This window comes from Leucoraja erinacea, chromosome 9, assembly GCF_028641065.1.
Source record: "Leucoraja erinacea ecotype New England chromosome 9, Leri_hhj_1, whole genome shotgun sequence".
NCBI classification, from domain to species: Eukaryota; Metazoa; Chordata; class Chondrichthyes; order Rajiformes; family Rajidae; genus Leucoraja; species Leucoraja erinaceus.
In genome coordinates, this window is record NC_073385.1 from 60,768,471 (window position 1) to 60,791,213 (window position 22,743).

At 39.8% G+C, this 22,743-nt stretch overlaps 1 protein-coding gene across 1 annotated transcript in view; it reads right to left on the bottom strand.

Moving 5' to 3' along the window:
* The window catches only part of ccdc135 (coiled-coil domain containing 135), a 70,682-nt gene that overhangs the window by 31,566 nt on the left and 16,373 nt on the right, over nucleotides 1-22,743 (bottom strand). The window contains exons 4-8 of the mRNA XM_055640961.1: nucleotides 20,906-21,031; nucleotides 9,812-10,006; nucleotides 6,013-6,171; nucleotides 4,190-4,408; nucleotides 2,050-2,163 (exon numbers count right to left, since the gene is read on the bottom strand). Of these exons, the coding sequence (XP_055496936.1) occupies nucleotides 2,050-2,163; nucleotides 4,190-4,408; nucleotides 6,013-6,171; nucleotides 9,812-10,006; nucleotides 20,906-21,031 (813 nt within the window). The remainder of the gene's footprint in view (nucleotides 1-2,049; nucleotides 2,164-4,189; nucleotides 4,409-6,012; nucleotides 6,172-9,811; nucleotides 10,007-20,905; nucleotides 21,032-22,743) is intronic.

Genomic DNA, 22,743 nt, shown 5'->3' on the forward strand with positions numbered 1-22,743 from the left:
TTCGGATTGAGTTACAATATTGAATTATTCTGCTGTTTCATATTGCCTTGCATTTAATGTTGTATTTATCATTACTGTACGTACATTCGTGGGAATAAGAGATTTCATTGCACCTTGATGTACTGTGTATGGGAATAAACTAATTTGAAACTTAATTTCTCTTAATCATACAGGGGGACAGAATTCCTTGCTCCCCAGTAATCTGTGAGTTGTCTTGAACACTCTTTCATCAGCCAGTCAAAGGATATGTTGGCACATCAGTAGGAAATTTCATAATTGTTATACTTTTGCTGAGAGGTGACTGCGGAGATATGGAAAGCGGCCCATATTTTCCAGGGTGTTGTTGTGCAGCAGGAAACATTGTTGTAGTGCATTTATTTGTGGAAACAGCCAAAGCCTAATTGTACAGTGTTGTAAGTTTTTAATCCACAAAGATTCATGTCAAACTGTCTTTGGACACAACATTAGGCCCGTTATCTTCCAAGTCTATACATTGTTAAAACAGAAAGGTTGCAAATATGATTCACTTGAAAAATACTGTGAATGCTGGAAAGCTGACAGACAGAATCTGGCACCAATGTTTTATGTTAGTCAGACTCTCTATATCATGCAGCAAATCTCCTGACACATCAAATCCTTTCCACTATCTTAAAAGCACAGCTCTGAAAACATCCAGGTCAAATTGGGAAAAGGGGAAGTACAACAAGATCTGGGTAAGCATGCAGGTAAAGCAGGCAGTGAAGAAAGCTAATGGCATGTTGGCCTTCATAGCAAGAGAATTTGAGTATAGGAACAAGGATGTTCTACTGCAGTAGTACATGGCACTGGTGAGACCGCACCTGGAGTATTGTGTGCAGTTTTGGTCTCCAAATTTGAGGAAGGAAATTCTTGCTATTGAGGGAGTGCAGGATAAGTTCGCAGGTTAATTCCCGGGATGGCTGGACTGCTGGACTGTCATATGATGAAAGAATGGAGTGATTGGGCTTGTATACACTGGAATTTAGAAGGATGAGAGGGACTCTTATTGAAACATAGGATTATTAAGGGATTGGACACGCTAGAGGCAGGAAACATGTTCCTGATGTTGGGGGGGAGTGCAGAACCAGGGGCCACAGTTTAAGAATAAGGGGTAGGCCATTTAGAGCGGAGATGAGGAAAAACGTTTTCACCCAGGGAGTTGTGAATTTATAGAAAGGCAGTGGAGGCCGATTATCTGGATGCTTTCAAGAGAGAGTTAGATCGAGCTCTTAAAGATACTGGAGTCAAGGGTAGAAAGCAGGAACGGGGTACTGATTGTGGATGATCAGCCATGATCACAGTGAATGGCGGTGCTGGCTTGAAGGGCCGAATGGCCTACTCCTGCACCTATTGTCTAAAGCAACACGGCTGTCCTGTACTTCATCTATGGTACTAAACACCCTTACTGAACACTACAGCAATAGCACACAATGGTTATATTATGTACCATCCACAAAATGGCAATGCAGATATCATCTCCTGCATCTTGAACATCACAATGGACTGGGGCAGTTAGTAAATAGGAGCACCTTTCTCTGCAGTTCTTTGATGCGTCACAAACCATCTTGACTTGGAAATATACCACCATTCCATTGCTGCCATTGGGTGTAAATCTGGGAACTAACGTTGTGGGAGCACCTTCACCAGAAAGATTGCATCGACTCAAGAAGTCTCCTCATCACCTTAACCATCCTGTTCTCCGCTAATTGCTTTCCTCTGCCAAGTAATTCATCAGGAGGCTTGTCTTTGCCTGATTCCGCTCCATGTGTTTGAAAACAGCCAGATGCACGCATTTGATGAAAGTATGATCTGATTTTCTGGATAAGCAACCTGCCAGCACTCACTATCTGGACTCACATACGAAGAATGGTTTATTCTGATGAGGACCAGTGTGCAGTTATCACATGGAATTCAATCCCCAGAGTTAGCACCTTCAGGACATCAGAAAGGGAATATCTTGGTATAGACTCAAATCATTACTGAATAAAATTAACTAGTGTTATCTATTATAAAATTATTATGCAATCTTACGTCATCTTCACCCTCATCCAGGTACTCATACGAATCAGGAGCGACAATTTCTTGATTCTCAGATGGTAGCATATACTCCCATTTTACAGGGTCACTAAGGTCAAAACGTACATTCTGAAACAAAAAGCATGACAGCATCAGTTACTATTCAGACAAAGAAGAATCATCTGCCAGGACTCTCCGTCAGACCTCTCGTCCTGCTGCTGTTACTGTGATTCATTACCATTCCTCAAGGAAGATCATTCTTCACAAGGGTATGTTTTCTAAACAGAATTAGCAGAACAATCAGGTGGGTTATTGGGCAGAGGAGAATGACAGGCTGGTTCTTGTGTGATCATTGGTGGGTGGCAGATGGATACGGAGGAATTGCATGCCATCGGTTTGTTGTGTGTGGTTCCATTAATGTGAGGCATGGTGAGGTAAGTGTCTATGATACATCTCCCAGAATCTATGAAAGAAAATGTTATGTCTATTTGCTGACTGTATTGTTCACACTAGTGGACATAAACTGCCCTGACATCAGTTCATGCAATTTCAGCAATATTCTTCAGCCACAGCAGTTGGTAATCATCTATCACTAGCAAAAGCATTTCTCTATTTGTTGAGTCGATGGTGGTTCTGCACTTTGGGATAGATTGACCTTCCTAAGCCTCCTATATTATTTTTTCCCAGGCTTCTGGGTTCCTGATTGTGCTTGTTCATCCAAATTAGGTTCCTTTGCATACTCTTTATAAATCACTGTATTCTATTTCTAATGAATGCAAAATGAACAATTAATAAATGGGGATGCAGTAGGGGATATTAGTAGTAGGCCCCCCTCAGTCATGACTGACCATGGGTGATGCATCCTGGTCGGATGCAAGCCTGGGCGATGTCATATGGAGGACAGGCTGTTGCCCATGCAGCACGTCCCCCCTCTCCATGTCGCAGATCGATCCAAAGGACCAGCAGGGCCGTTACAGTTTGGCACCAGCGCCGTCGCAGGAGCTGCCAGAGCGAGGTTGTAGACAACGACGAACTGCCTTAGGGGCTCCGACTCCGGATTTTCTTGAGGTTTACTCCTGGAGTCTTTTCCATGACTGGATATGGCCACAAGGCAATGGAGGTTTTAAATCAGAGTTTACCCTCTCCTAGATGGACTGCCTTCCCAGGCTGACGAGCCCCATCTGCTCGAGACTCGTGAGGGCGGGAGCGTCTACCTCCCCATGCAGGTCTATAGCACCTGCTCACTGCTCACACGGCTCTTTTTGGGGACAGATGAATATAGTTCCTGCTTTTGGCATTGGTAGAAAATGCACCCTTCTTAAAAGTGGGGAGATTGGATTTTAATAACTGGTTTGCTTAAACAAGAATAAATATAAGTATGTGAGCAAAGGGAAGATGGTTAAGAGTTGGTGGAAGTTAGGAGCAAGATGGCAGAGTTTTGATAATCTCAAGTTTATCAAAATCAAACTAAAAGTTTCTGGGTATATGTGATGCTGGAGACAACAAACTACAAGACCAATAACAACTTGGATTTCATTAGCATAATTATTACAGCACAATCTCTGAAGGCACTTTATTCAAGCATTATCAAACAAGGATTGATGCCAAGCCAGAAAATATTTTAGAACAGGCCATCAAAAGCAGCCTCAAAGAGGTATGTTGTAAGGAAAGAGAGGTGAAGGGGTTTAGGGAGGTAATTCCAAAGCATAGGGCTCTGGTATCTGCAAAGCAGCAGAGGCTAATAATGTTGAAGCTAATTAAATTTGTTAGTCGCACTGATGGCAAAGAGTGCAACGAGACACATGCCATTGGATTAGTCACGTCGAGAGGTAAAAACAGATGAGTGTTTATGTAAAAGAGGAGCTAGGCTGGTGTGGAGCTGGGTAATGTTTCCGGTTGAAATACGTGATATCAGTGACAAATGTGATACGTGACATCAGTGACAAATATCAGTGATCAGTGACAAACTCAACTCAAGGATTTTACAAATAATCTACTGCCGCCTCAGTAAGTTGCCAAATAAAACAATAGAAATTTTGACTACAAAAAGGAGTTATTAATAAGGTCACAAGTCAATGATTTTAGTCTTCCCGAGTACCTAGAGCACATCTGCACATTGTCTATAATTCTACATTGTGGGGTAGAAAATAAATACCTTGACGCCAAATTTGCAGTCTTGCATGTTCACCCAGTAATTCTTATGGTTCCAGATGCTTTCAATCCCCAAGAATCGTTCATTTGTAGTTTCATAGCTGTTTCCTGTGAAAGGGTCAATGAAGAAGTTCTCTGGGACGTCTCTTTTGCCTGCAAGCACCAGAACCCAACAATGGACCCGCAGACCATACATGACATCACGTGCACCTTTAATTTTCAGCTAAAACAGGAGAAGATGCACAATTCAGAATTGTCTTTTTGTTAAATATTTCTCTTTTCTGTTCAGTATGGTCAATGTCAAACAACAAAAGACCTCATGTTCCCTACGTGCAATATACTGTACATATTGCAGAATATTCCATCTGCTCCTTTCCTAAAATTCTATTGGCATCTTTCAGATTTCTTTGCACAGATGATCAAAATGAGAACAGCAAAAGGTACAGGGTGACTGTGAACATCTCAGAAGAATAATCAACTCTCTCAGTTCCATCAGCAATCAGTTTCATCAGGAGTTGGAACTCTAATCAATTCCCTGGGAAAGGGCTCCAGGGAATGCATTGGTGTTTGGGAACTCTACAGATATGACACATAATATCCATTAATTAAAACAATTGGAAAGGCTTTGGAAGCTTCCAGATGAACTCTGGGTCCTCCCTTTAATTACTGTTGGTCTTACTGAGAAGAAAAGGCACAGCGGCAGTGTGTGGTGATTGTTGCATTGGCTGCAGGGTGTTCACCAACAACTTTTCATGAGGACACCAGGTATTTAGAATACAGACATGGAGGAGATTTCCCATGTGGTACTCTCCGTACTTTTTTTTTTTAGAGATACAGCATGGAAACAGAGCCTTTAGTGCATCGAGTCCATGCCAACCATTGAATACCCATTCACACCAGCTCTATGTTATTTTCTCTTTGATATTGATCCCATTTTCTCTACACTCCCTACACACTACTGGCAATTTACAGAGGCCAATTAACCTACAAACCTGCTCACTTTTGGGATGCGAGAGGAAACCAGAGCACCCAGAGGAAGCCCATGTGTCACAGGGAGAATGTGCAAATTCTGACAGCAACCGATGTATTGATCAAACCCGGGTCTCTGGCATGAGAGCCAGCAGCTCTACAGTTGCACCACAGCGTCATTTTTAATTCAATAATCCATGCATTTGCATTATGCCTTAGTTCAACACTTCAACTTAAAAAGCATTTGTTTCAGTAGAATCAAAATGACAAACACGAGTATAATCATTGGCTAAAACTCTCACATTGTTTAGGTCTGACAACCAAGGCTATATTTCTCATGTCTCTTAACTGTAAGATTTTCATTGCATAGCCAGATTTGCCACGAGAATGTGCACAGACCAGCAACTAATGTGGAATGTGTGAAATCTCAGTTTCAGGCATGTGAAAACCATTTGTTAGAAAAAGAGCAGCTTCTAAAAAGAAATGTTAAATTGGCATTGAGATGGAATTGGCTTGGGGGAGGTTGTGCACCAGCTTCTGTGCAAAGCTTTCATACCAAAGCCATAATGTGCATGAGACCCAAGGTCTTGTGCACTATACGTTCACAAATGCATTCCTCCATTGGCTCTGCCTCTTGAGAACAAATGGGACATTGAAATATTACGCGACATGAAAAATGGTAAAGACCACTCTTGTGAAGTAGAGGATTCTTTTGGGTTACGCGGTTGGGACTGATTTGGCCTTCCCTTTAACAGTGCTAATCCTGGTTTGGACTGTCTTCAAGGAGAAAACATCTATTCTTAATTTTGTCAATAACTGATATGCGCAGAAAGAAAAAAGATAACTGATAATACTCACATTTATCATTTCCTCATAATCTTTCTGTTTCTGTTCATCATCTAATATCTTTTCTGCTCGCCGACGGGCTTCCTGGTTAATTTCAAATTTGCTCTGCAACTCTCGGACTGGTTTCACCGTGTACTTCTTCACAGGTGGTATTATTTCTTTCTTCTTATTCTTTTTAAAGAAGTCAAAAATCATGTTCAGGTGAAACTGCTGACATGATGTACTGCCAATATTGTGGATTTATCATTTTTTGTCATTATTTTCCCTCCCTCTTTCGGTTATGTTGGCATAAGGCCCTGTGGATGTCTGCGGCAGTCCATCAACTCAACTTTCCGTGAGTTTTATGCATTGACAGTCTGCTCAACTACATGATGCATCACAGGTGAATCCATTATCTAATGTATACATCAGCGGACAAGCGGTGAAGTCCTGTGTGCTTTATCCCCCCCCCCCCCCCCCCCCCGAAATTAACTCTCTTTAAATGTCGTCTTTGCCAATTGTTTCCAATTTACATTGTAAATAATGTACTTTTTTGTTTGACTTGCACAGCCAGGCAATTTGGTAGTACTGTAATGCATAAAGTTTGCAGAATACATATCAAACTTCACAACTAATTTGATACCAGAATTACTGAACCTGGGCTAAGACAATGTAGAGAGTCAAGGAAAGAAGAATGAGTTAACTAGGGGAATTGAAAATAGCAAGGAGAAAACTTTGGTCGGCATGAACTGAAGAGATGCGAGATCATGCTGACATTTAGATACCTGGTTGGTGTCTTTGTGGGAATGTAGCTGCAGTGATTTTCCAACTAAGGCAGTTACACAGTACTATGGATACTCCTGTCTCCTATCCCTGGCACCATGAAAAACAGTTTTGAGATACAATATACCTGAAGCACTCAAGTAAATTGGGTGGGAGATTGCAACCTTCACGTGGTCCGCCCTGCTTCGACGAATGCAATCAACCTGACGTGCACAATCAAATAAGATCAAATGGAACAAGTTGGCCTACAACTTTAGGCTGTGCACGCCATACGCAAGAAGAGGAAGCCTGGTGAATGGTATAAGTATAAACTTTATAATCCCAACTGACTAGGTTGTTGTTGGAAATTTTTGAAGGAATTAAAGAAAAAAGTACATATACAAAGAAAAAGTATTTTTTTTGTCATATTATTGATTATGGAATCAAACAATATCTGGAAGATTCACAAATAAATGTATAAAAGGTCTATGGAAGTGTGAAACACTGAAGGGCAGAGCTTTAAGGCGAGAGTGGACAATTTAAAGAAGATATGCAGGTCAAGTTTTTTTACACAGTAAGAGCTGGGTACCTAGAACACTGTCAGCAGTGGTAATGGAAGCAGTTACAATCGTGACTATTAAGAGAGGCTTACAGATAGGAATATGGATATGCAGAGAATGGGTGGGTAAGGATCAAATGCCAGCAGAGGAGATGAGGAGATGAGAGCAATATGTTCAGCACAGACATTGTGGGCTGAGGGCCTGTTCCTGTGCTGTACTATGAACCTGGTGAGTTCATAGATCATAAGTGATAAGAGCAGAATTAGTCCATTTGGCCCATCAAGTCTATTTCACCATTCACTCATGGCTGATCTTTCTCTCCCTCCTAACCCCATTCTCCTGCCGTCCCCACAACCTCTGACCCCCGCAGCAGTTCGGAGAACCCAGATCAGAGTTTAGAGACCAGGAAAAACATGGACACAATTCAGACCACAGCTCCAGTCAAACACCTGCCACATTCTAGACTCCTGGTCCTCCACCCTTGCTCAGCTGCACACCAAGCCCACAACCAGGACCCCAGCCTCGGCCACTCTACACACCTCATTGAAACTTACCGAATAGTGAAAGGTCTGGATATACTGGATGTAGAGAGGATGTTTCCACTAGTGGGAGAGTCTGGGACCTGAGGTCATAGCCTCAGAATTAATGGATGTTCCTTCAGAAAGGAGATAAGGAGGAATTTATTTAGTTAGAGGGTAGTGAATCTGTGGAATTAATTGCCACAGAAGGATGTGGGTATTTGTAAGGCAGAGATAGATAGATTCTTGAGTAGTACGGGTGTCAGGGTTTATGGGGAGAAGGCAGGAGAATAGGGTTAAGAGGGAGATATACATCAGCCATGATTGAATGGTTTAGTAGACTTGATGGGTCGAAAGGGCTAATTCTGCTCCTATCACATAAACTTATGAACCCCCTCCTAATCTGGAAGCTTGCAGTCTGGACTTGTGATCGACGAGCAAGTCAGATGCCAGACTATCAGGATTTAGTTTAGTTTAGTTTAGAGATACAGCGTGGAAACAGGCCCTTCGGTCCAGCGGGTCAGTGCCAATCAATGATCACACATACATTAGTTCCATCCCATACATTAAGCACAATTTATAGAAGCCAATTAACCTACAAACCAGCATGACTTTGGAATGTTGGAGGAAACCGGAACACCCAGAGAAAGCCACGCGGTCACTGGTAGAATGTACAAACTCCATACAGACAGCACCCGTAGTCAAGATCAAACCCAGGTCTCTGGCACTGTAAGACAGCAACTCTACCATGGTTTTGAATAATCTGAAATTTACTGTAGATGGAAAGGAAATGTTTAGAATGTTGCAAAAATTAGGTAGGCCTGAATATTGTGAGAAATTAGAAAAGAGTGTATGACCGAAAAGATATTTTTAAAAAAGGGGCAAAACCAGCCAGAAAAATACATAAAACAAGATTGTAAGAACGAGAAAAGAGAATAACGAAAGCAAACATTGGTCCAAATAAACAGTGGTCCATTGGGGATAGGAAATTTTATAAAAAGGGAAAATGGGACTAAACAATATTCAGCATCTGTCTTCATAGTGGAATACCCTAAAGGTCTCTTAAAAATACAGGAAATATGGGGCATAAGGAGGGAGAAGTGAAAATGAACCTTTTCTGGTGTTTATGGAAAGCACTCCTGGACAAACGTTGTAGTGGTTAAATAAACAGTAGAATAATCCTTGTCTGAACTTCTACCGCGGGGCCGGCATGGACTTACCATCACCCCTGGAGGGGTGCTTCGACCGCCAGCCCTGCAGTCTACGGTGGTTCTGGCTGCGGCGGGGACTTTAAATCTTGACCGCCGGCCTGCGGCCTACAACAATCTAAAGCCGCGGTCTCCGGTGAGGAAGAGCCGATCCTGGACTGACTCTGGACTCTGGTCCTGTCCACGGGGGGGGGGGGGGAATGGAGGAGGACTGGCCAAATTTTTGTGCCTTCCACCACAGTGATGAAGGCTGTGGTGGATGTTTGTGTGTTCTTTATTATTGTATTGCTGCTGACAACCCAATCCTTGCCGGGTCACTGCTCGTGCGGTCGACCGGTAGGTGCAGAGAGTAGCTTTGAATGTTTGTCTCTTCGTTGATTGCGTCTCTTTCTTTTTTTTTTTTTAAAAAGCTACTGTAATGCGCCCTTTTAAATTGCCCCTCGGGGATGAATAAAGTGCTTGATTGATTGAAAGCTTCCATCAAACACTCCTGGTGCTGGTAGAACAGTCCTCATAGAATAGATTCCTCTACACCAGTGCATCAAATACTCCCAACACAAACTAGGCGCAATTTTGGATTTGTATCGAGTAAAGCTCCAATGGTGCAACATGTAAAGCACCGGTTATACACACACATGGTTAAAAACATTCTACACTGTCCCCAATACAACTCAGAAGAGTAATTCCTGCTATCCCACTGTAACACATCTCTATTTTTTTGATAGCCATTCTTTAAAATTCCTGGCCTGTAAGAATATTTAACTGGGAAAAATGTTCTCCTTGCCTTATCATCTTCTTGCAGTAGTGGGCAGATTTCCTTCGTCTCATCCATCAAACACATTTCCTTCGTAGCATACCCGCTGACACAGTATGCATTGTACCCCACGCCAAGCAGTATTGAGCAGAGCAAGGTGCTGAAATCAAAGCAGTTTCCTTTTTGACATTTCAGGATAGTGGTTGAGGAAAACAAATAAGATGGCTGTTAGAGGAGGCAAAAAGAAAAAGATTCAGCAGCTTGTTAAAAGAGAACATCGATACATATACATTTAAGTTAAGCTGCAACTTAATTTAAACACAACGAAACCAAACTAAATGCCAAAATAAAAGGACACAAAGTGCTGCAGGAACTCCATGGGTCAGGCAGCATCCATGCAGAACATGGATAGGTGGCATTTCAGGTCGAGACCCTTCTTCAGTCTGACTGTTCATGTTCGCCAGGGATGCTGCCTGACCCACTAAGTTCCTCCAGCACATTGTATCCTTTTATGTAATAACCGGCATTTACAGTTCTTTGTTTATACAAACTAAATGCCAAATTCAGATTACGGTGAATCTTTCTATTTTCCCTTTATGATTCACGGCAATTGCTGAATTATTGACCATTACAGATAATATAACACCTTGCCACCAAATATCACCACCTTGTTTATACCTGTGGCACTTAAAGGAGCACAACTGCATGTTGTTTAAAAGTAACATACAATCATAAACACGCAAGCTCAAATGAAGTAGCTGAACATATAGGCCATGCAGTAAAGTCACAGCTGATCTGATCAGTGGCCTCAAACCCATTTTCCTGTTGAATCTCCACTACTCCTAATTTTACATGTCACCCTTAACCTTGAATAAACTCAAAGACATGATATCTGCAGCCCAATGGGGGACAGTATTCCAAATTTGCGGGGATCAGGGAAGATAAAATCCTGCCTAACTCAGTCATAAGAACTCAACAAAGCACTTCAGAACTACGTTCAATCCTTCACAAAGGAACATTGAATTCAACAGTTTCATACAGAAAGCCTTTCTTGCTTTATCAGAACTGACCCAGTTTTTCTCTTTCAAAGATAGACACAAAAAGCTGGAGCAACTCAGCGGGACGGGCACCATCTCTGGAGAGAAGGAATGGGTGACTTTTCGGGTCAAGATCCTTCTTCAGACCTGAGTGCCCAAGTGGAAATGTTTGAGAGCTTCAAGTTCCTTGACGTTAATATGTCATGGACCAACCACATTGATGCAACAACCCCAAGAATGCCTCAACTTCCTGAGAAGACTGAGGATATTCGGCATGTCCCTATTGATTCTTACAAACTTCTACAGATGCACCACAGAAAGCATACTGTTGGGTTTGCATCACAGCTTAGTTTGGGAATAGCTCTGCCTCTGCACGTAAGAAATTGCAGAGATGTAGACATAGCCCAGTGCATCACACAGGTCGGACTTCCCCCCATTGACTACATCTACAATTTACGCTACTTCGGAAAAGCAGCCTACATAATGAAAGACATATCCCACCCGGATTGTTCCTTCTTCTCCCTGCTCCCGTCTGGCAGAATGTTCAGAAGCGTGAAAGCACCACCGGATTGCAGGAACAGCTTCTTCCCTTCTGTTATAAGGTTTCTGACAGCCCTTCCATAAGCTAGGGTTCTATTCGATTCACCTCTACCCCATTAAGGACATTGGACTTAGTCTATGGGACCAATGTGCTACAATGCTTAGAACTATATTCTGCACACCAATCCTGAAGCACTTGATAGAAGTTGGGAATTGTTTATTATCCATTAGTTATTGAATTTATGGTGTTTGGGATTTTTTTTTTGTTTTTTTTTTGTTTGTTTATTTTATTAGAAGTTAATACAGCACAAAACAGTACAGTGGCACCTAATTTTAGGTGCCAACTATGTAATACCGTAATCCATTCTATGTACAACCTCTAGTTTTATGTTATAAGAAAGAAGTAAGCAGAACAAGAAAAAGAAAGAAATAGAAAGGGGAAAAAAGTGGAAAAATAGATGGTAGAGAGTAGAAAAACGTGAAGTGTGTATATAAAAAATAAAAAAAAGGAAGAGAGAAAGAGGAAAGTAGAAATAGAAGAGAAGGCCCCTTAAAAGAGAATTTTCAAATCTGTATTCGGAGATGTAGCTCTATCCGCGTCATGAACTGAAATCAGCAATCCTTACGGCACCGCTGCATCACATGATTCCAAAAAGTCGATGAAAGGAGACCAACTCTTTAAGAATTGGTCATATTTATCTATTAGTCGGAGTCTCATTTCTTCAAGGCGTGCTATGTCCATCATATTCCTAATCCACATTTTAACAGTTGGTGTGGTTGTATTTTTCCAAAATTTAAGTATCAATTTCTTTCCAATTATTAACCCATAATTAAAAAAAACATTTTGATCTTTATTTAAATTGGTATCTTCTCCTATTATTCCAAATATAATCCATTCCGTTTTGGGTTCTATTCTTGACTTGAAAATCTTTGTAAATATATCAAATATATCACTCCAAAATTTATTCAACTTTGTACATCCAACAAATGAGTGTGTTATATTAGCGTTTTGAAACAAACATTTATCGCATCTGGGAGAGACGTTTGGATAAAATTTATTCAACCTCGTTTTTGAATAATATAGTCTATGTAATAATTTGAATTGAATTAAATTATGTCTTGCATTAATAGAACAGTTATGTGTATTCATCAAATATTTTTCCCATCTATCCTTCGAGATCTTTATCATTAGCTCTTGTTCCCAATCTTCCCTTAATGCTTCTGTTGAGGGTGATTCTCTATTTAATATATTATTATAAAAGTATGATATTAATTTTTGTGAATCAGCCTTAATATTCATTGCTTCTTCTAAAGGATCTAAAAATATCGTTTGAAATCTATGTGTATGTTTCTTCATAAAGTCACATACCTGTATATATTTAAAATATTGATTATCCTTCAATTTAAATTTTAATTTTAATTGTTGAGATGATAACAGTTTGCCCACTTCATACATGTCCCCTACTTTCCTAATCCCCAGTCTATCCCATTGTTGATATGTGTTGTCGATGAGAGAAGGTTTGAATGCGGGGTTGTTCAATAGTGGGGTTAGTACTGATAAATTATTTAATTTCAAGGATACTTTTATTTGTTTCCAAATTCTTATTATATTGTGAATAATTGGGTTCTTCTTATATATTATACTATTCAATTTTATCGGTGAGAGCAGGATCGTTCCTATATCGTGCGGATAGCACTCCTCTTTCTCCATTCTTATCCACTCCAACTGCTGAGTGGAACTATCTAGCCAGTATATTATGTTCTTAATATGCACTGCCCAGTAGTAATATATAAAGTTAGGTAATGATAAACCCCCCACTTCTTTAGATTTGCACAAATGCTTTCGTTGAATTCTATGTGTTCTGTAGTCCCATATAAAATTAGTGATAGTGGAATCTAATTTTTTGAAAAAATATTTTGGAATATATATTGGGATTGCTTGAAACAAATATATTAATTGTGGTAAGAAAGTCATTTTTATAGCGTTAATTCTACCTATCAGTGAGAGTGGAAGCGTTTTCCAAAATGTAATCGTATCATTCAGTTTATTTAATAGTGGTATAAAATTGGCACTAAATAATGATTTGTGTCTTCTCGTAATTTGAATACCCAGGTACTTGAATTTTTCTGTTGCAATTTTGAAGGGGAATTTTAGTAAGTGTCTCGAATCCTGTGGTTTTAAAGACATAATTTCGCTTTTATTCCAATTTATTCTGTATCCTGAAAAAGAGCCGAATTCCTCAATTAGTGTTAATAAGGTGGGTATACTCGTTTGTGTATTAGTAATATATAAAAGGATATCATCAGCGTATAATGAAATTTTATTCTTTGAGTCCTTGCTGTTATATCCGTGAATATTCGGGTGATTTCTAATCCTTTCGGCCAGCGGTTCTATCATAAGGGCAAATAGCAATGGTGATAAGGCACACCCTTGCCTATTACCCCTTGATAAGTAAAATTTTGGAGATAGCGTATTGTTAGTTAATATTCTTGCCGTAGGTCTATCATAAAGTAGTTTAATCCATCTGATAAAATTCTCTCCCATATTAAATTTTTGGAGTACCTTGTATAAATACTGCCATTCTACTTGATCAAATGCCTTCTCTGCATCCAACGTGACCACTGAGATATCTTCATTGTCCTTCTTATGAGAGTACATTATATTAAAAAGCCTTCTCAAATTATTAAATGATTGTCTTTTGGGTATAAATCCCGTTTGATCCGTATTTATTAAATTGTTAATATAATTATTTAGCCTTCTAGCTAGAATCTTTGCTAAAATTTTCTGATCCGTATTTAGAAGTGATATAGCTCTATAAGAACCAGGCTCATCTAAATCTTTATCTTTTTTTGGTATAAGCGTTATTGTTGCTTCTGCTAGGGTTTCTGGTAGTTTATTTTCAGTATAAGCCTGCGTGTATAAATTCAATAATCTTGGTACAATAGACTCCTGAAATCTTTTATAAAATTCATTACTAAAGCCATCTGGTCCTGGGGTCTTCCCATTTTTCAATGAGTTTATTATTTGTTTTATTTCTTCACTAGTAATCCGTGCTCCTAATTGCTCTTGTTCTAAACTATCCAATTTTGGGAGCTTGCAATTATCTAAAAAATTTGTAATTTTACTTACATCTGTCTTTATTTTGGATGTGTATAAATTATGATAAAATTGGGCAAACCTCTTATTAATATCCTTAGGCAATGTTAGCAACTCACCATTGTCCGATTTAATTTTTGTAATAGTTTTTTCCTTTTCTCGTTGCTTCAGTTGCCTCGCAAGCAGTTTATGTGGCTTATCCCCAAATTCGAAGTGTGCTTGTTTTGTAATTTGGAATAATCTTATTACTCTAGCCGATAATATTCTATTGACTTTATATTTCAGTAAAGTTATCTTATTATTTTTATTTATGGTTGGGTCAGTTGCATTGTCCAGTTCTAGTAATTTTATCTTCTGTTCTATCCGCTGAAGTTCTCTTTTATTTTCCTTATTTTTAAAACTTTGGTAAGAGATTATGACACCGCGAAGATATGCCTTGAAGGTTTCCCATAATAGCGGTGCAGAAATACCCGGTGTGTCATTTATTTCGAAAAAAAGTTTTGTTTGTTCTTTTATATACTCATAACCCTGCGGGTTATTTAATATGTGTGCATTGAACCTCCAAAAAGGCTTTATACTCGGCATTCCCTCAATTTTAAGTATAAAAGTCAATGGTGAGTGATCAGAGATAATACTATTATGATATGATGGTTTATTCGTATACGGGATCAATTTTGTGTCCAGTAAGAAATAGTCAATTCGCGAATAAGTTTTGTGAACTGATGAGTAAAATGAGTATTCCCTACCACTTGGATTTGCTATTCTCCAAACATCAGCTATGTTATTATTTTTTATATAAGTATTTAAAAATTCACAGGTCTTGGTTTTAACAAGACGCTTCCCTAGCTTTATTGATTTATCTAAATATGGATCTATAACACAATTGAAATCTCCCCCCATTATTATATTTTGAAAATTATGCTCTGCGATTAAATCTATTATTTTCCTAAAAAATTGTGGGTTATCAAAATTAGGCGCGTAAATATTTATCATAGTTAATGGTGTATTGTAAATTTCTCCTGTGACTATAACATATCTTCCCTCTTTATCAGATATGGAATTCTTTAATTTAAAAGGTATGCCCTTCTGAATTATAATGGCCGTGCCTCTTGCTTTAGAGGTGAATGAGGAGTAATAGGTTTGACCTATCCAATTTGCCCTTAATCTGATCTGAGTTTGTTGTTTCAAATGTGTCTCTTGTAGGAACGCAATATCCATATTTAATGATTTTAATTGTGCCAGAATTTTACCTCTTTTAATTGGCTCATTCGCACCTCTGATGTTCCAACTACAGAAGGTGAGACCGGTGTTTGGGATTTGATAATTTTTTTAGAAACCGTCAGATTTCCAAGAAAGAATAAAACCCTTGCCTTTCTGTATGGAGTTTGCACATTCCTCCTCTGGTTGCATGGGTTTCCCTTAGGTGCTCTACTTACAGTACCTCCCTTCCAAAGATGTGTAGTTTGGTTGGCAGCTGTAAATTGCCACGAGTGTGTAGATGAAACAAGGAGATCTTGGTGAGAATGTCAGGAGAATAAAATTAGATGGCTTGAAAATAGGATTAGTGTAAGTGGATGTTCGATAGCATAGACTCGATGGGCTGAAGGGCCTGTTTCTATGCTTGTATCTCCCTCTATGCCACTCTATACTTTCCCCTTCGCTCTAAAATATTTATTGAGTTTGAAAATTGTATTTGTGTATATGAGGAAAGATTGGAAAGACTCGGCTTGTATTCACTGGAATTTAGAAGGATGAGAGGGTATCTTATAGAAACATAAAATTATAAAAGGACTGGGCAGGCTAGATGCAGGAAAAATGTTCCCAATGTCGGGGGAGTTCAGAACCAGGGGCCACAGTCTAAGAATAAAGGGGAGGCCATTTAAAACTGAGATGAGAAAAAAACTTTTTCACCCAGAGAGTTGTGAATTTGTGGAATTCTCTGCCATAGAAGGCAGTGGAGGCCAATTCACTGGATGAATTTAAAAGCGAGTTAGATAGAGCTTTCGGGGTTAGCGGATTCAAGGGATATGGGGAGCCTTCCTACCACAGGCTGTGAGGCTGCTAAACAGACACTCTGTACTCACAGTCACTTGATTCTGCAGCTGGCACGGACACTTTAATAACTGGCACTGGCCACTCAAATCAGCTGCCCCGGACAATTTTATGATTGGTTTATTGGATTTTAACGTTGTGTTTTACCTGCTTTTAACTATTTATACTGTTCCCTCAGGGACTGGATTGTTTTTAGTGTTATTATGTGTGAAATGTTTTAAATTTCATGTGTGATGCTCCGCTATTCCCTGGGAAACGTCTTTTCATTTTGCACTGTACAACTGTTGCTTGCAAGATGACAATAAAGGTTGATTGATTGATTGATTGAAAGCAGGAACGGGTTACTGATTGTGGATGATCAACCATGATCACAATGAATGGCGGTGCTGTCTCGAAGAGCCGAATGGCGTCCTCCTGCACCTATTTTCTATGTTTCTATGTATATCTGATCTGTTTGGATAGCATGCAAAACCAAGCATTTACTGTACCCAGGTACGTGACAGTGGCTGCCCTCTCAACCTCATCCATTATTTGTCTCATTTAGTCTGTTTTGGGCTCCAAATTGAATTCTGACTTTTCCTGGTTCTGATAAAAGATCTTATTTTCTATCTCCACAGTTGGTACCTTACTTGATGAGTATTTTCAGATTTTTTTTGTCTTGTTAGCAACAAATGAATAGTCAAAATATCGGTTTACGTGCCAGTTTTGAGCAGGAGACGCAGTCTGCACCAAGCTCTGAAACTGTGTCCATTAGGCGTCCTCAATGGAGTACTGATATTATGAAAGAGATATTAATGATCAATGGTTCAATATCACTTTGTTGTCACCTGTACCTACTGTAGGTAAAGTGAAATTCTTATTTAGCATACATTTCAGGAAAAAATTTACGATTCATATGCACAATTACACTTAAGTACAAGAGTGTATGAATAGTGGATTGCACTGAGGCAGAACATAAGAATCGAAATATTTCCAGCGCCATCATGTAATCTTTAAGAATCAAAGTTCTTAAAATATAGACTCTTAACTTGGCCATGAAGGTCTGTTGTCCTGGCGGTGGCACAGGGTTGGAGTTGCAGGGCTTGGCCTGGCCAGGTGATGTTGATATCCTTTCACCACTGCTCCGCTGCTCTACGCCACTGCAGGCCACATCTACTCCACATGCTCGGCCTCTTGGAGCGGGACCCAATCTAATAGATCCCCAGGCTAATGCAGGGCATCCAGCAGTCCACTCCACTAACACACTGATCCTGACATGTCGTCCTGAAAATGTCTCGTCCGTCGCCTCCCACAGCCACCGTTCCAAGTCTGTGCAATGGGAAGCCACTCGCAGCTGATCTTGGAAACCCAGGAGTGCCTCCGAGGGTGCGGGAGGTATCCTCTTCTCTGTCCCCCTCTGCCACTGCCATCTACAGCCTATCATCTAGGTTCATAAAAGCACACAACCCCACCCTCTTCAACTCTCCAGGAACATCTGTTGTGTCATTTGCCGATCATCAAAATTCTCTGTATTTCATGTATTTGTTTTTATAGAATTCACTCACACCACCGGAATTTATTGCTCATCACTACCTACACTTAAACCACGACTTCCGATATTTGAGGATAGTCTAGAAAAAAAAAACACATTGCTGTATTTCTGGTATAAGATATGGGGAGGGTGATAGATGTTTTTCCCTAAAGGATGTTAGTAAACCTTAAGAGTGAAAGCCTTTCATCTTGACCATATACCAAACCTATCTACACTTAGCAACACTTTCTTAGCTCACTCTTTTCGATCAGAAACCTCTTAATAATGGTAGAACCAATGAAAAGGGCCAAATCTTGCTGTGAGAAACTGTGGAACCAAGATGACCTTTTCAACCAGACAGTGTATTACTGGTGTAATGCACAATTACTCACCACTTCAGTGATGAGATCTAATGAATCCACTATTAGAAAGTCAGAAACAAATGTGGCACACCCTTTCCAAGTGTATAGTTCCTTGTGGTTCAGCAAAGTAGGCCGTAGAGTGGTGCTCACAAACTTCTGTTGATAAGAAAATTAACATTTTAGCATTTCCATCATCTTCTAATTAGAGCAGGAATCATTCATGATCACATACATAGGTGGTATGACTTGCATTGTTTTCACATTGCTAGCAATATCTGTGCATCATCTGTGCACCACACACTGAAGGATCAGGACTTTGTGTTGACTTCACAATGGCCCTCTTCCAGCAATGTTCTGCAGCCAGCACACCAAAGTCAGTTATGCAGCCTGCACATCGCCATACTTCAGTCAAATTGCAGGCACATAGATTTCAGACCAACCAAGGCTAAAGAGTTCAGTCAATCCATGGCAAAGATTTCATTGTCACAGGTACATAGTCCCCTGAAGATTGCGTCACAGGTAGATAGGATAAAGAAGGCTTTGGGTACACTGGCTTTCATCAGTCAGGGTACTGAATATAGACGTTGCAATGTTATTTTACAGTTGTACAAAACATTGGTGAGAGTGCTTTTGGTCACCCTGTATAGGAGGAATATCATTAAGCTGGAAAGAGTGCAATGATTTATGAAGATGTTGCCAGCAACGGAGCTTTATCCTTTCTATTCTTTAATCAGTAAAACATAGACTTTGGTCTATTCGATATCAGAATGTTACATAACTGCAATGTTCTGATGCATCCATTTATTCACCAGAAAAGATTGTGAAATTGACCTGAAAAATTATTTTAAAAATCATTTGGTTGGAAGGCAAAACTGAATGAATCTCACAGCCCATAGTAAGGAGATGAGGGGTCAGTCTGCTCTGTGGTCCTGAACTCTTGGAATCAAAAGTATGTTGCTCCAGTAACAATCTTCACCGATTTGGTAATCAGATGAATTGCACTTGCATGCATAAACTTACAATGAAAAATAAATCATCCATGAAAATATTTTATGTCGGAGAGGAATTAAACAATGGATGGATTTTTAAATTGTGCCCTTTCTCCCAGGGCTCAGCCTTCCGAGCTCTCACTTGTTTTGGTGTGCCCCTCTACTGCTAATCAAGTAATAGGCTTGCATACCATCCAGGATTGACCCAAGAGTTTTTTGTTTTTATCTGAATATAACAGTAGATTTATGTACAGCCTTTAACAAAATGCCACATGACATTTCACAGAAGTATTGAGTAAATAAAATATGAAACCAACCCACATGAGGCAGATTTTAACTGTTGCCTTAAAGGAAGATTGATGTGGTAGAGGTATAGAGAAGATTGCAGATGAAATTTGTCCATTAGGCGTCTTCAATGGAGTACTGATATTATGAAAGAGATATTAATGATCAATGGTTCAATATCGCTTTGTTGTCACCTGTACCTACTGTAGGTAAAGTGAAATTCTTATTTAGCATACATTTCAGGAAAAAATTTACGATTCATATGCACAATTACACTTAAGTACAAGAGTGTATGAATAGTGGATTGCACGGAGGCAGAACATAAGAATCGAAATATTTCCAGCGCCATCATGTAATCTTTAAGAATCAAAGTTCTTAAAATATAGACTCTTAACTTGGCCATGAAGGTCTGTTGTCCTGGCGGCGGCACAGGGTTGGAGTTGCAGGGCTTGGCCTGGCCAGGTGATGTTGATATCCTTTCACCACTGCTCCGCTGCAGGCCACATCTACTCCACATGCTCGGCCTCTTGGAGCGGGACCCAATCTAATAGATCCCCAGGCTAATGCAGGGCATCCAGCAGCCCACTCCACTGACACTGATCCTGACATGTCGTCCTGAAAATGTCTCGTCCGTCGCCTCCCACAGCCACCGTTCCAAGTCTGTGCAATGGGAAGCCACTCGCAGCTGATCTTGGAAACCCAGGAGTGCCTCCGAGGGTGCAGGAGGTATCCTCTTCTCTGTCCCCCTCTGCCACTGCCACCTACAGCCTATCATCTAGGTTCTTAAAAGCACACAACCCCATCCTCTTCAACTCTCCAGGAACATCTGTTGTGTCATTTGCCGATCATCAAAATTCTCTGTATTTCATGTATTTGTTTTTGTAGAATTCACTCACACCACCGGAATTTATTGCTCATCACTACCTACACTTAAACCACGACTTCTGATATTTGAGGATAGTCTAGAAAAAAAAAACACATTGCTGTATTTCTAGTATAAGATATGGGGAGGGTGATAGATGTTTTTCCCTAAAGGATGTTAGTAAACCTTAAGAGTGAAAGCCTTTCATCTTGACCATATACCAAACCTATCTACACTTGGCAACACTTTCTTAGCTCACTCTTTTCGATCAGAAACCTCTTAATAATGGTAGAACCAATGAAAAGGGCCAAATCTTGCTGTGAGAAACTGTTGAACCGAGATGACCTTTTCAACCAGACAGTATTACTGGTGTAATGCACAATTACTCACCACTTCAGTGATGAGGTCTAATGAATCCACTATTAGAAAGTCAGAAACAAATGTGGCACACCCTTTCCAAGTGTATAGTTCCTTGTGGTTCAGCAAAGTAGGCCGTAGAGTGGTGCTCACAAACTTCTGTTGATGATAAGAAAATTAACATTTTAGCATTTCCATCATCTTCTAATTAGAGCAGGAATCATTCATGATCACATACATAGGTGGTATGACTTGCATTGTTTTCACATTGCTAGCAATATCTGTGCATCATCTGTGCACCACACACTGAAGGATCAGGACTTTGTGTTGACTTCACAATGGCCCTCTTCCAGCAATGTTCTGCAGCCAGCACACCAAAGTCAGTTATGCAGCCTGCACATCGCCATACTTCAGTCAAATTGCAGGCACATAGATTTCAGACCAACCAAGGCTAAAGAGTTCAGTCAATCCATGGCAAAGATTTCATTGTCACAGGTACATAGTCCCCTGAAGATTGCGTCACAGGTAGATAGGATAAAGAAGGCTTTGGGTACACTGGCTTTCATCAGTCAGGGTACTGAATATAGACGTTGCAATGTTATTTTACAGTTGTACAAAACATTGGTGAGAGTGCTTTTGGTCACCCTGTATAGGAGGAATATCATTAAGCTGGAAAGAGTGCAATGATTTATGAAGATGTTGCCAGCAACGGAGCTTTATCCTTTCTATTCTTTAATCAGTAAAACATAGACTTTGGTCTATTCGATATCAGAATGTTACATAACTGCAATGTTCTGATGCATCCATTTATTCACCAGAAAAGATTGTGAAATTGACCTGAAAAATTATTTTAAAAATCATTTGGTTGGAAGGCAAAACTGAATGAATCTCACAGCCCATAGTAAGGAGATGAGGGGTCAGTCTGCTCTGTGGTCCTGAACTCTTGGAATCAAAAGTATGTTGCTCTAGGAACAATCTTCACCTATTTGGTAATCAGATGAATTGCACTTGCATGCATAAACTTACAATGAAAAATAAATCATCCATGAAAATATTTTATGTCGGAGAGGAATTAAACAATGGATGGATTTTTAAATTGTGCCCTTTCTCCCAGGGCTCAGCCTTCCGAGCTCTCACTTGTTTTGGTGTGCCCCTCTACTGCTAATCAAGTAATAGGCTTGCATACCATCCAGGATTGACCCAAGAGTTTTTTGTTTTTATCTGAATATAACAGTAGATTTATGTACAGCCTTTAACAAAATGCCACATGACATTTCACAGAAGTATTGAGTAAATAAAATATGAAACCAACCCACATGAGGCTGATTTTAACTGTTGCCTTAAAGGAAGATTGATGTGGTAGAGGTATAGAGAAGATTGCAGATGGAATTTAGGAGCATAAGACTTTAACCATTACTGGTGAGGCAAATAAAAATTTGCAAACTCCAGAATCCAAAATATCACTGAGAGAGGTGTAATACTTTGGACATCTTGCTGCATTTAAGCTGCTATAACAATCCAAAGTATTACTGTTGTCCACCATATTCTTTCCTTAATCCACGTTCACATATTGGATTAGCCAAGTAGGAAATTCATTGCCGCTATGTCCACCTTTTGCTTGACCAATCTGTTGAACAGTTCTCCCAATTTGGGCAGCTGTTCCTAATGTAAATCAGGACTTTGCAAGATCAAGAGGGTTGGGAGATATGCTATGCCTAATTTAGTGCATAGTTTTATGCTGAGTAGTCCATCAATGTTATTATTTTCCTGTTTTAACTATTTCAATATAACCAAATTTGCATGCAGGCTTTTGGGAGTCAACTGCATTGATGCGAATCTGGAGTAACATCAAGTCCAACACAGGTAAGGGC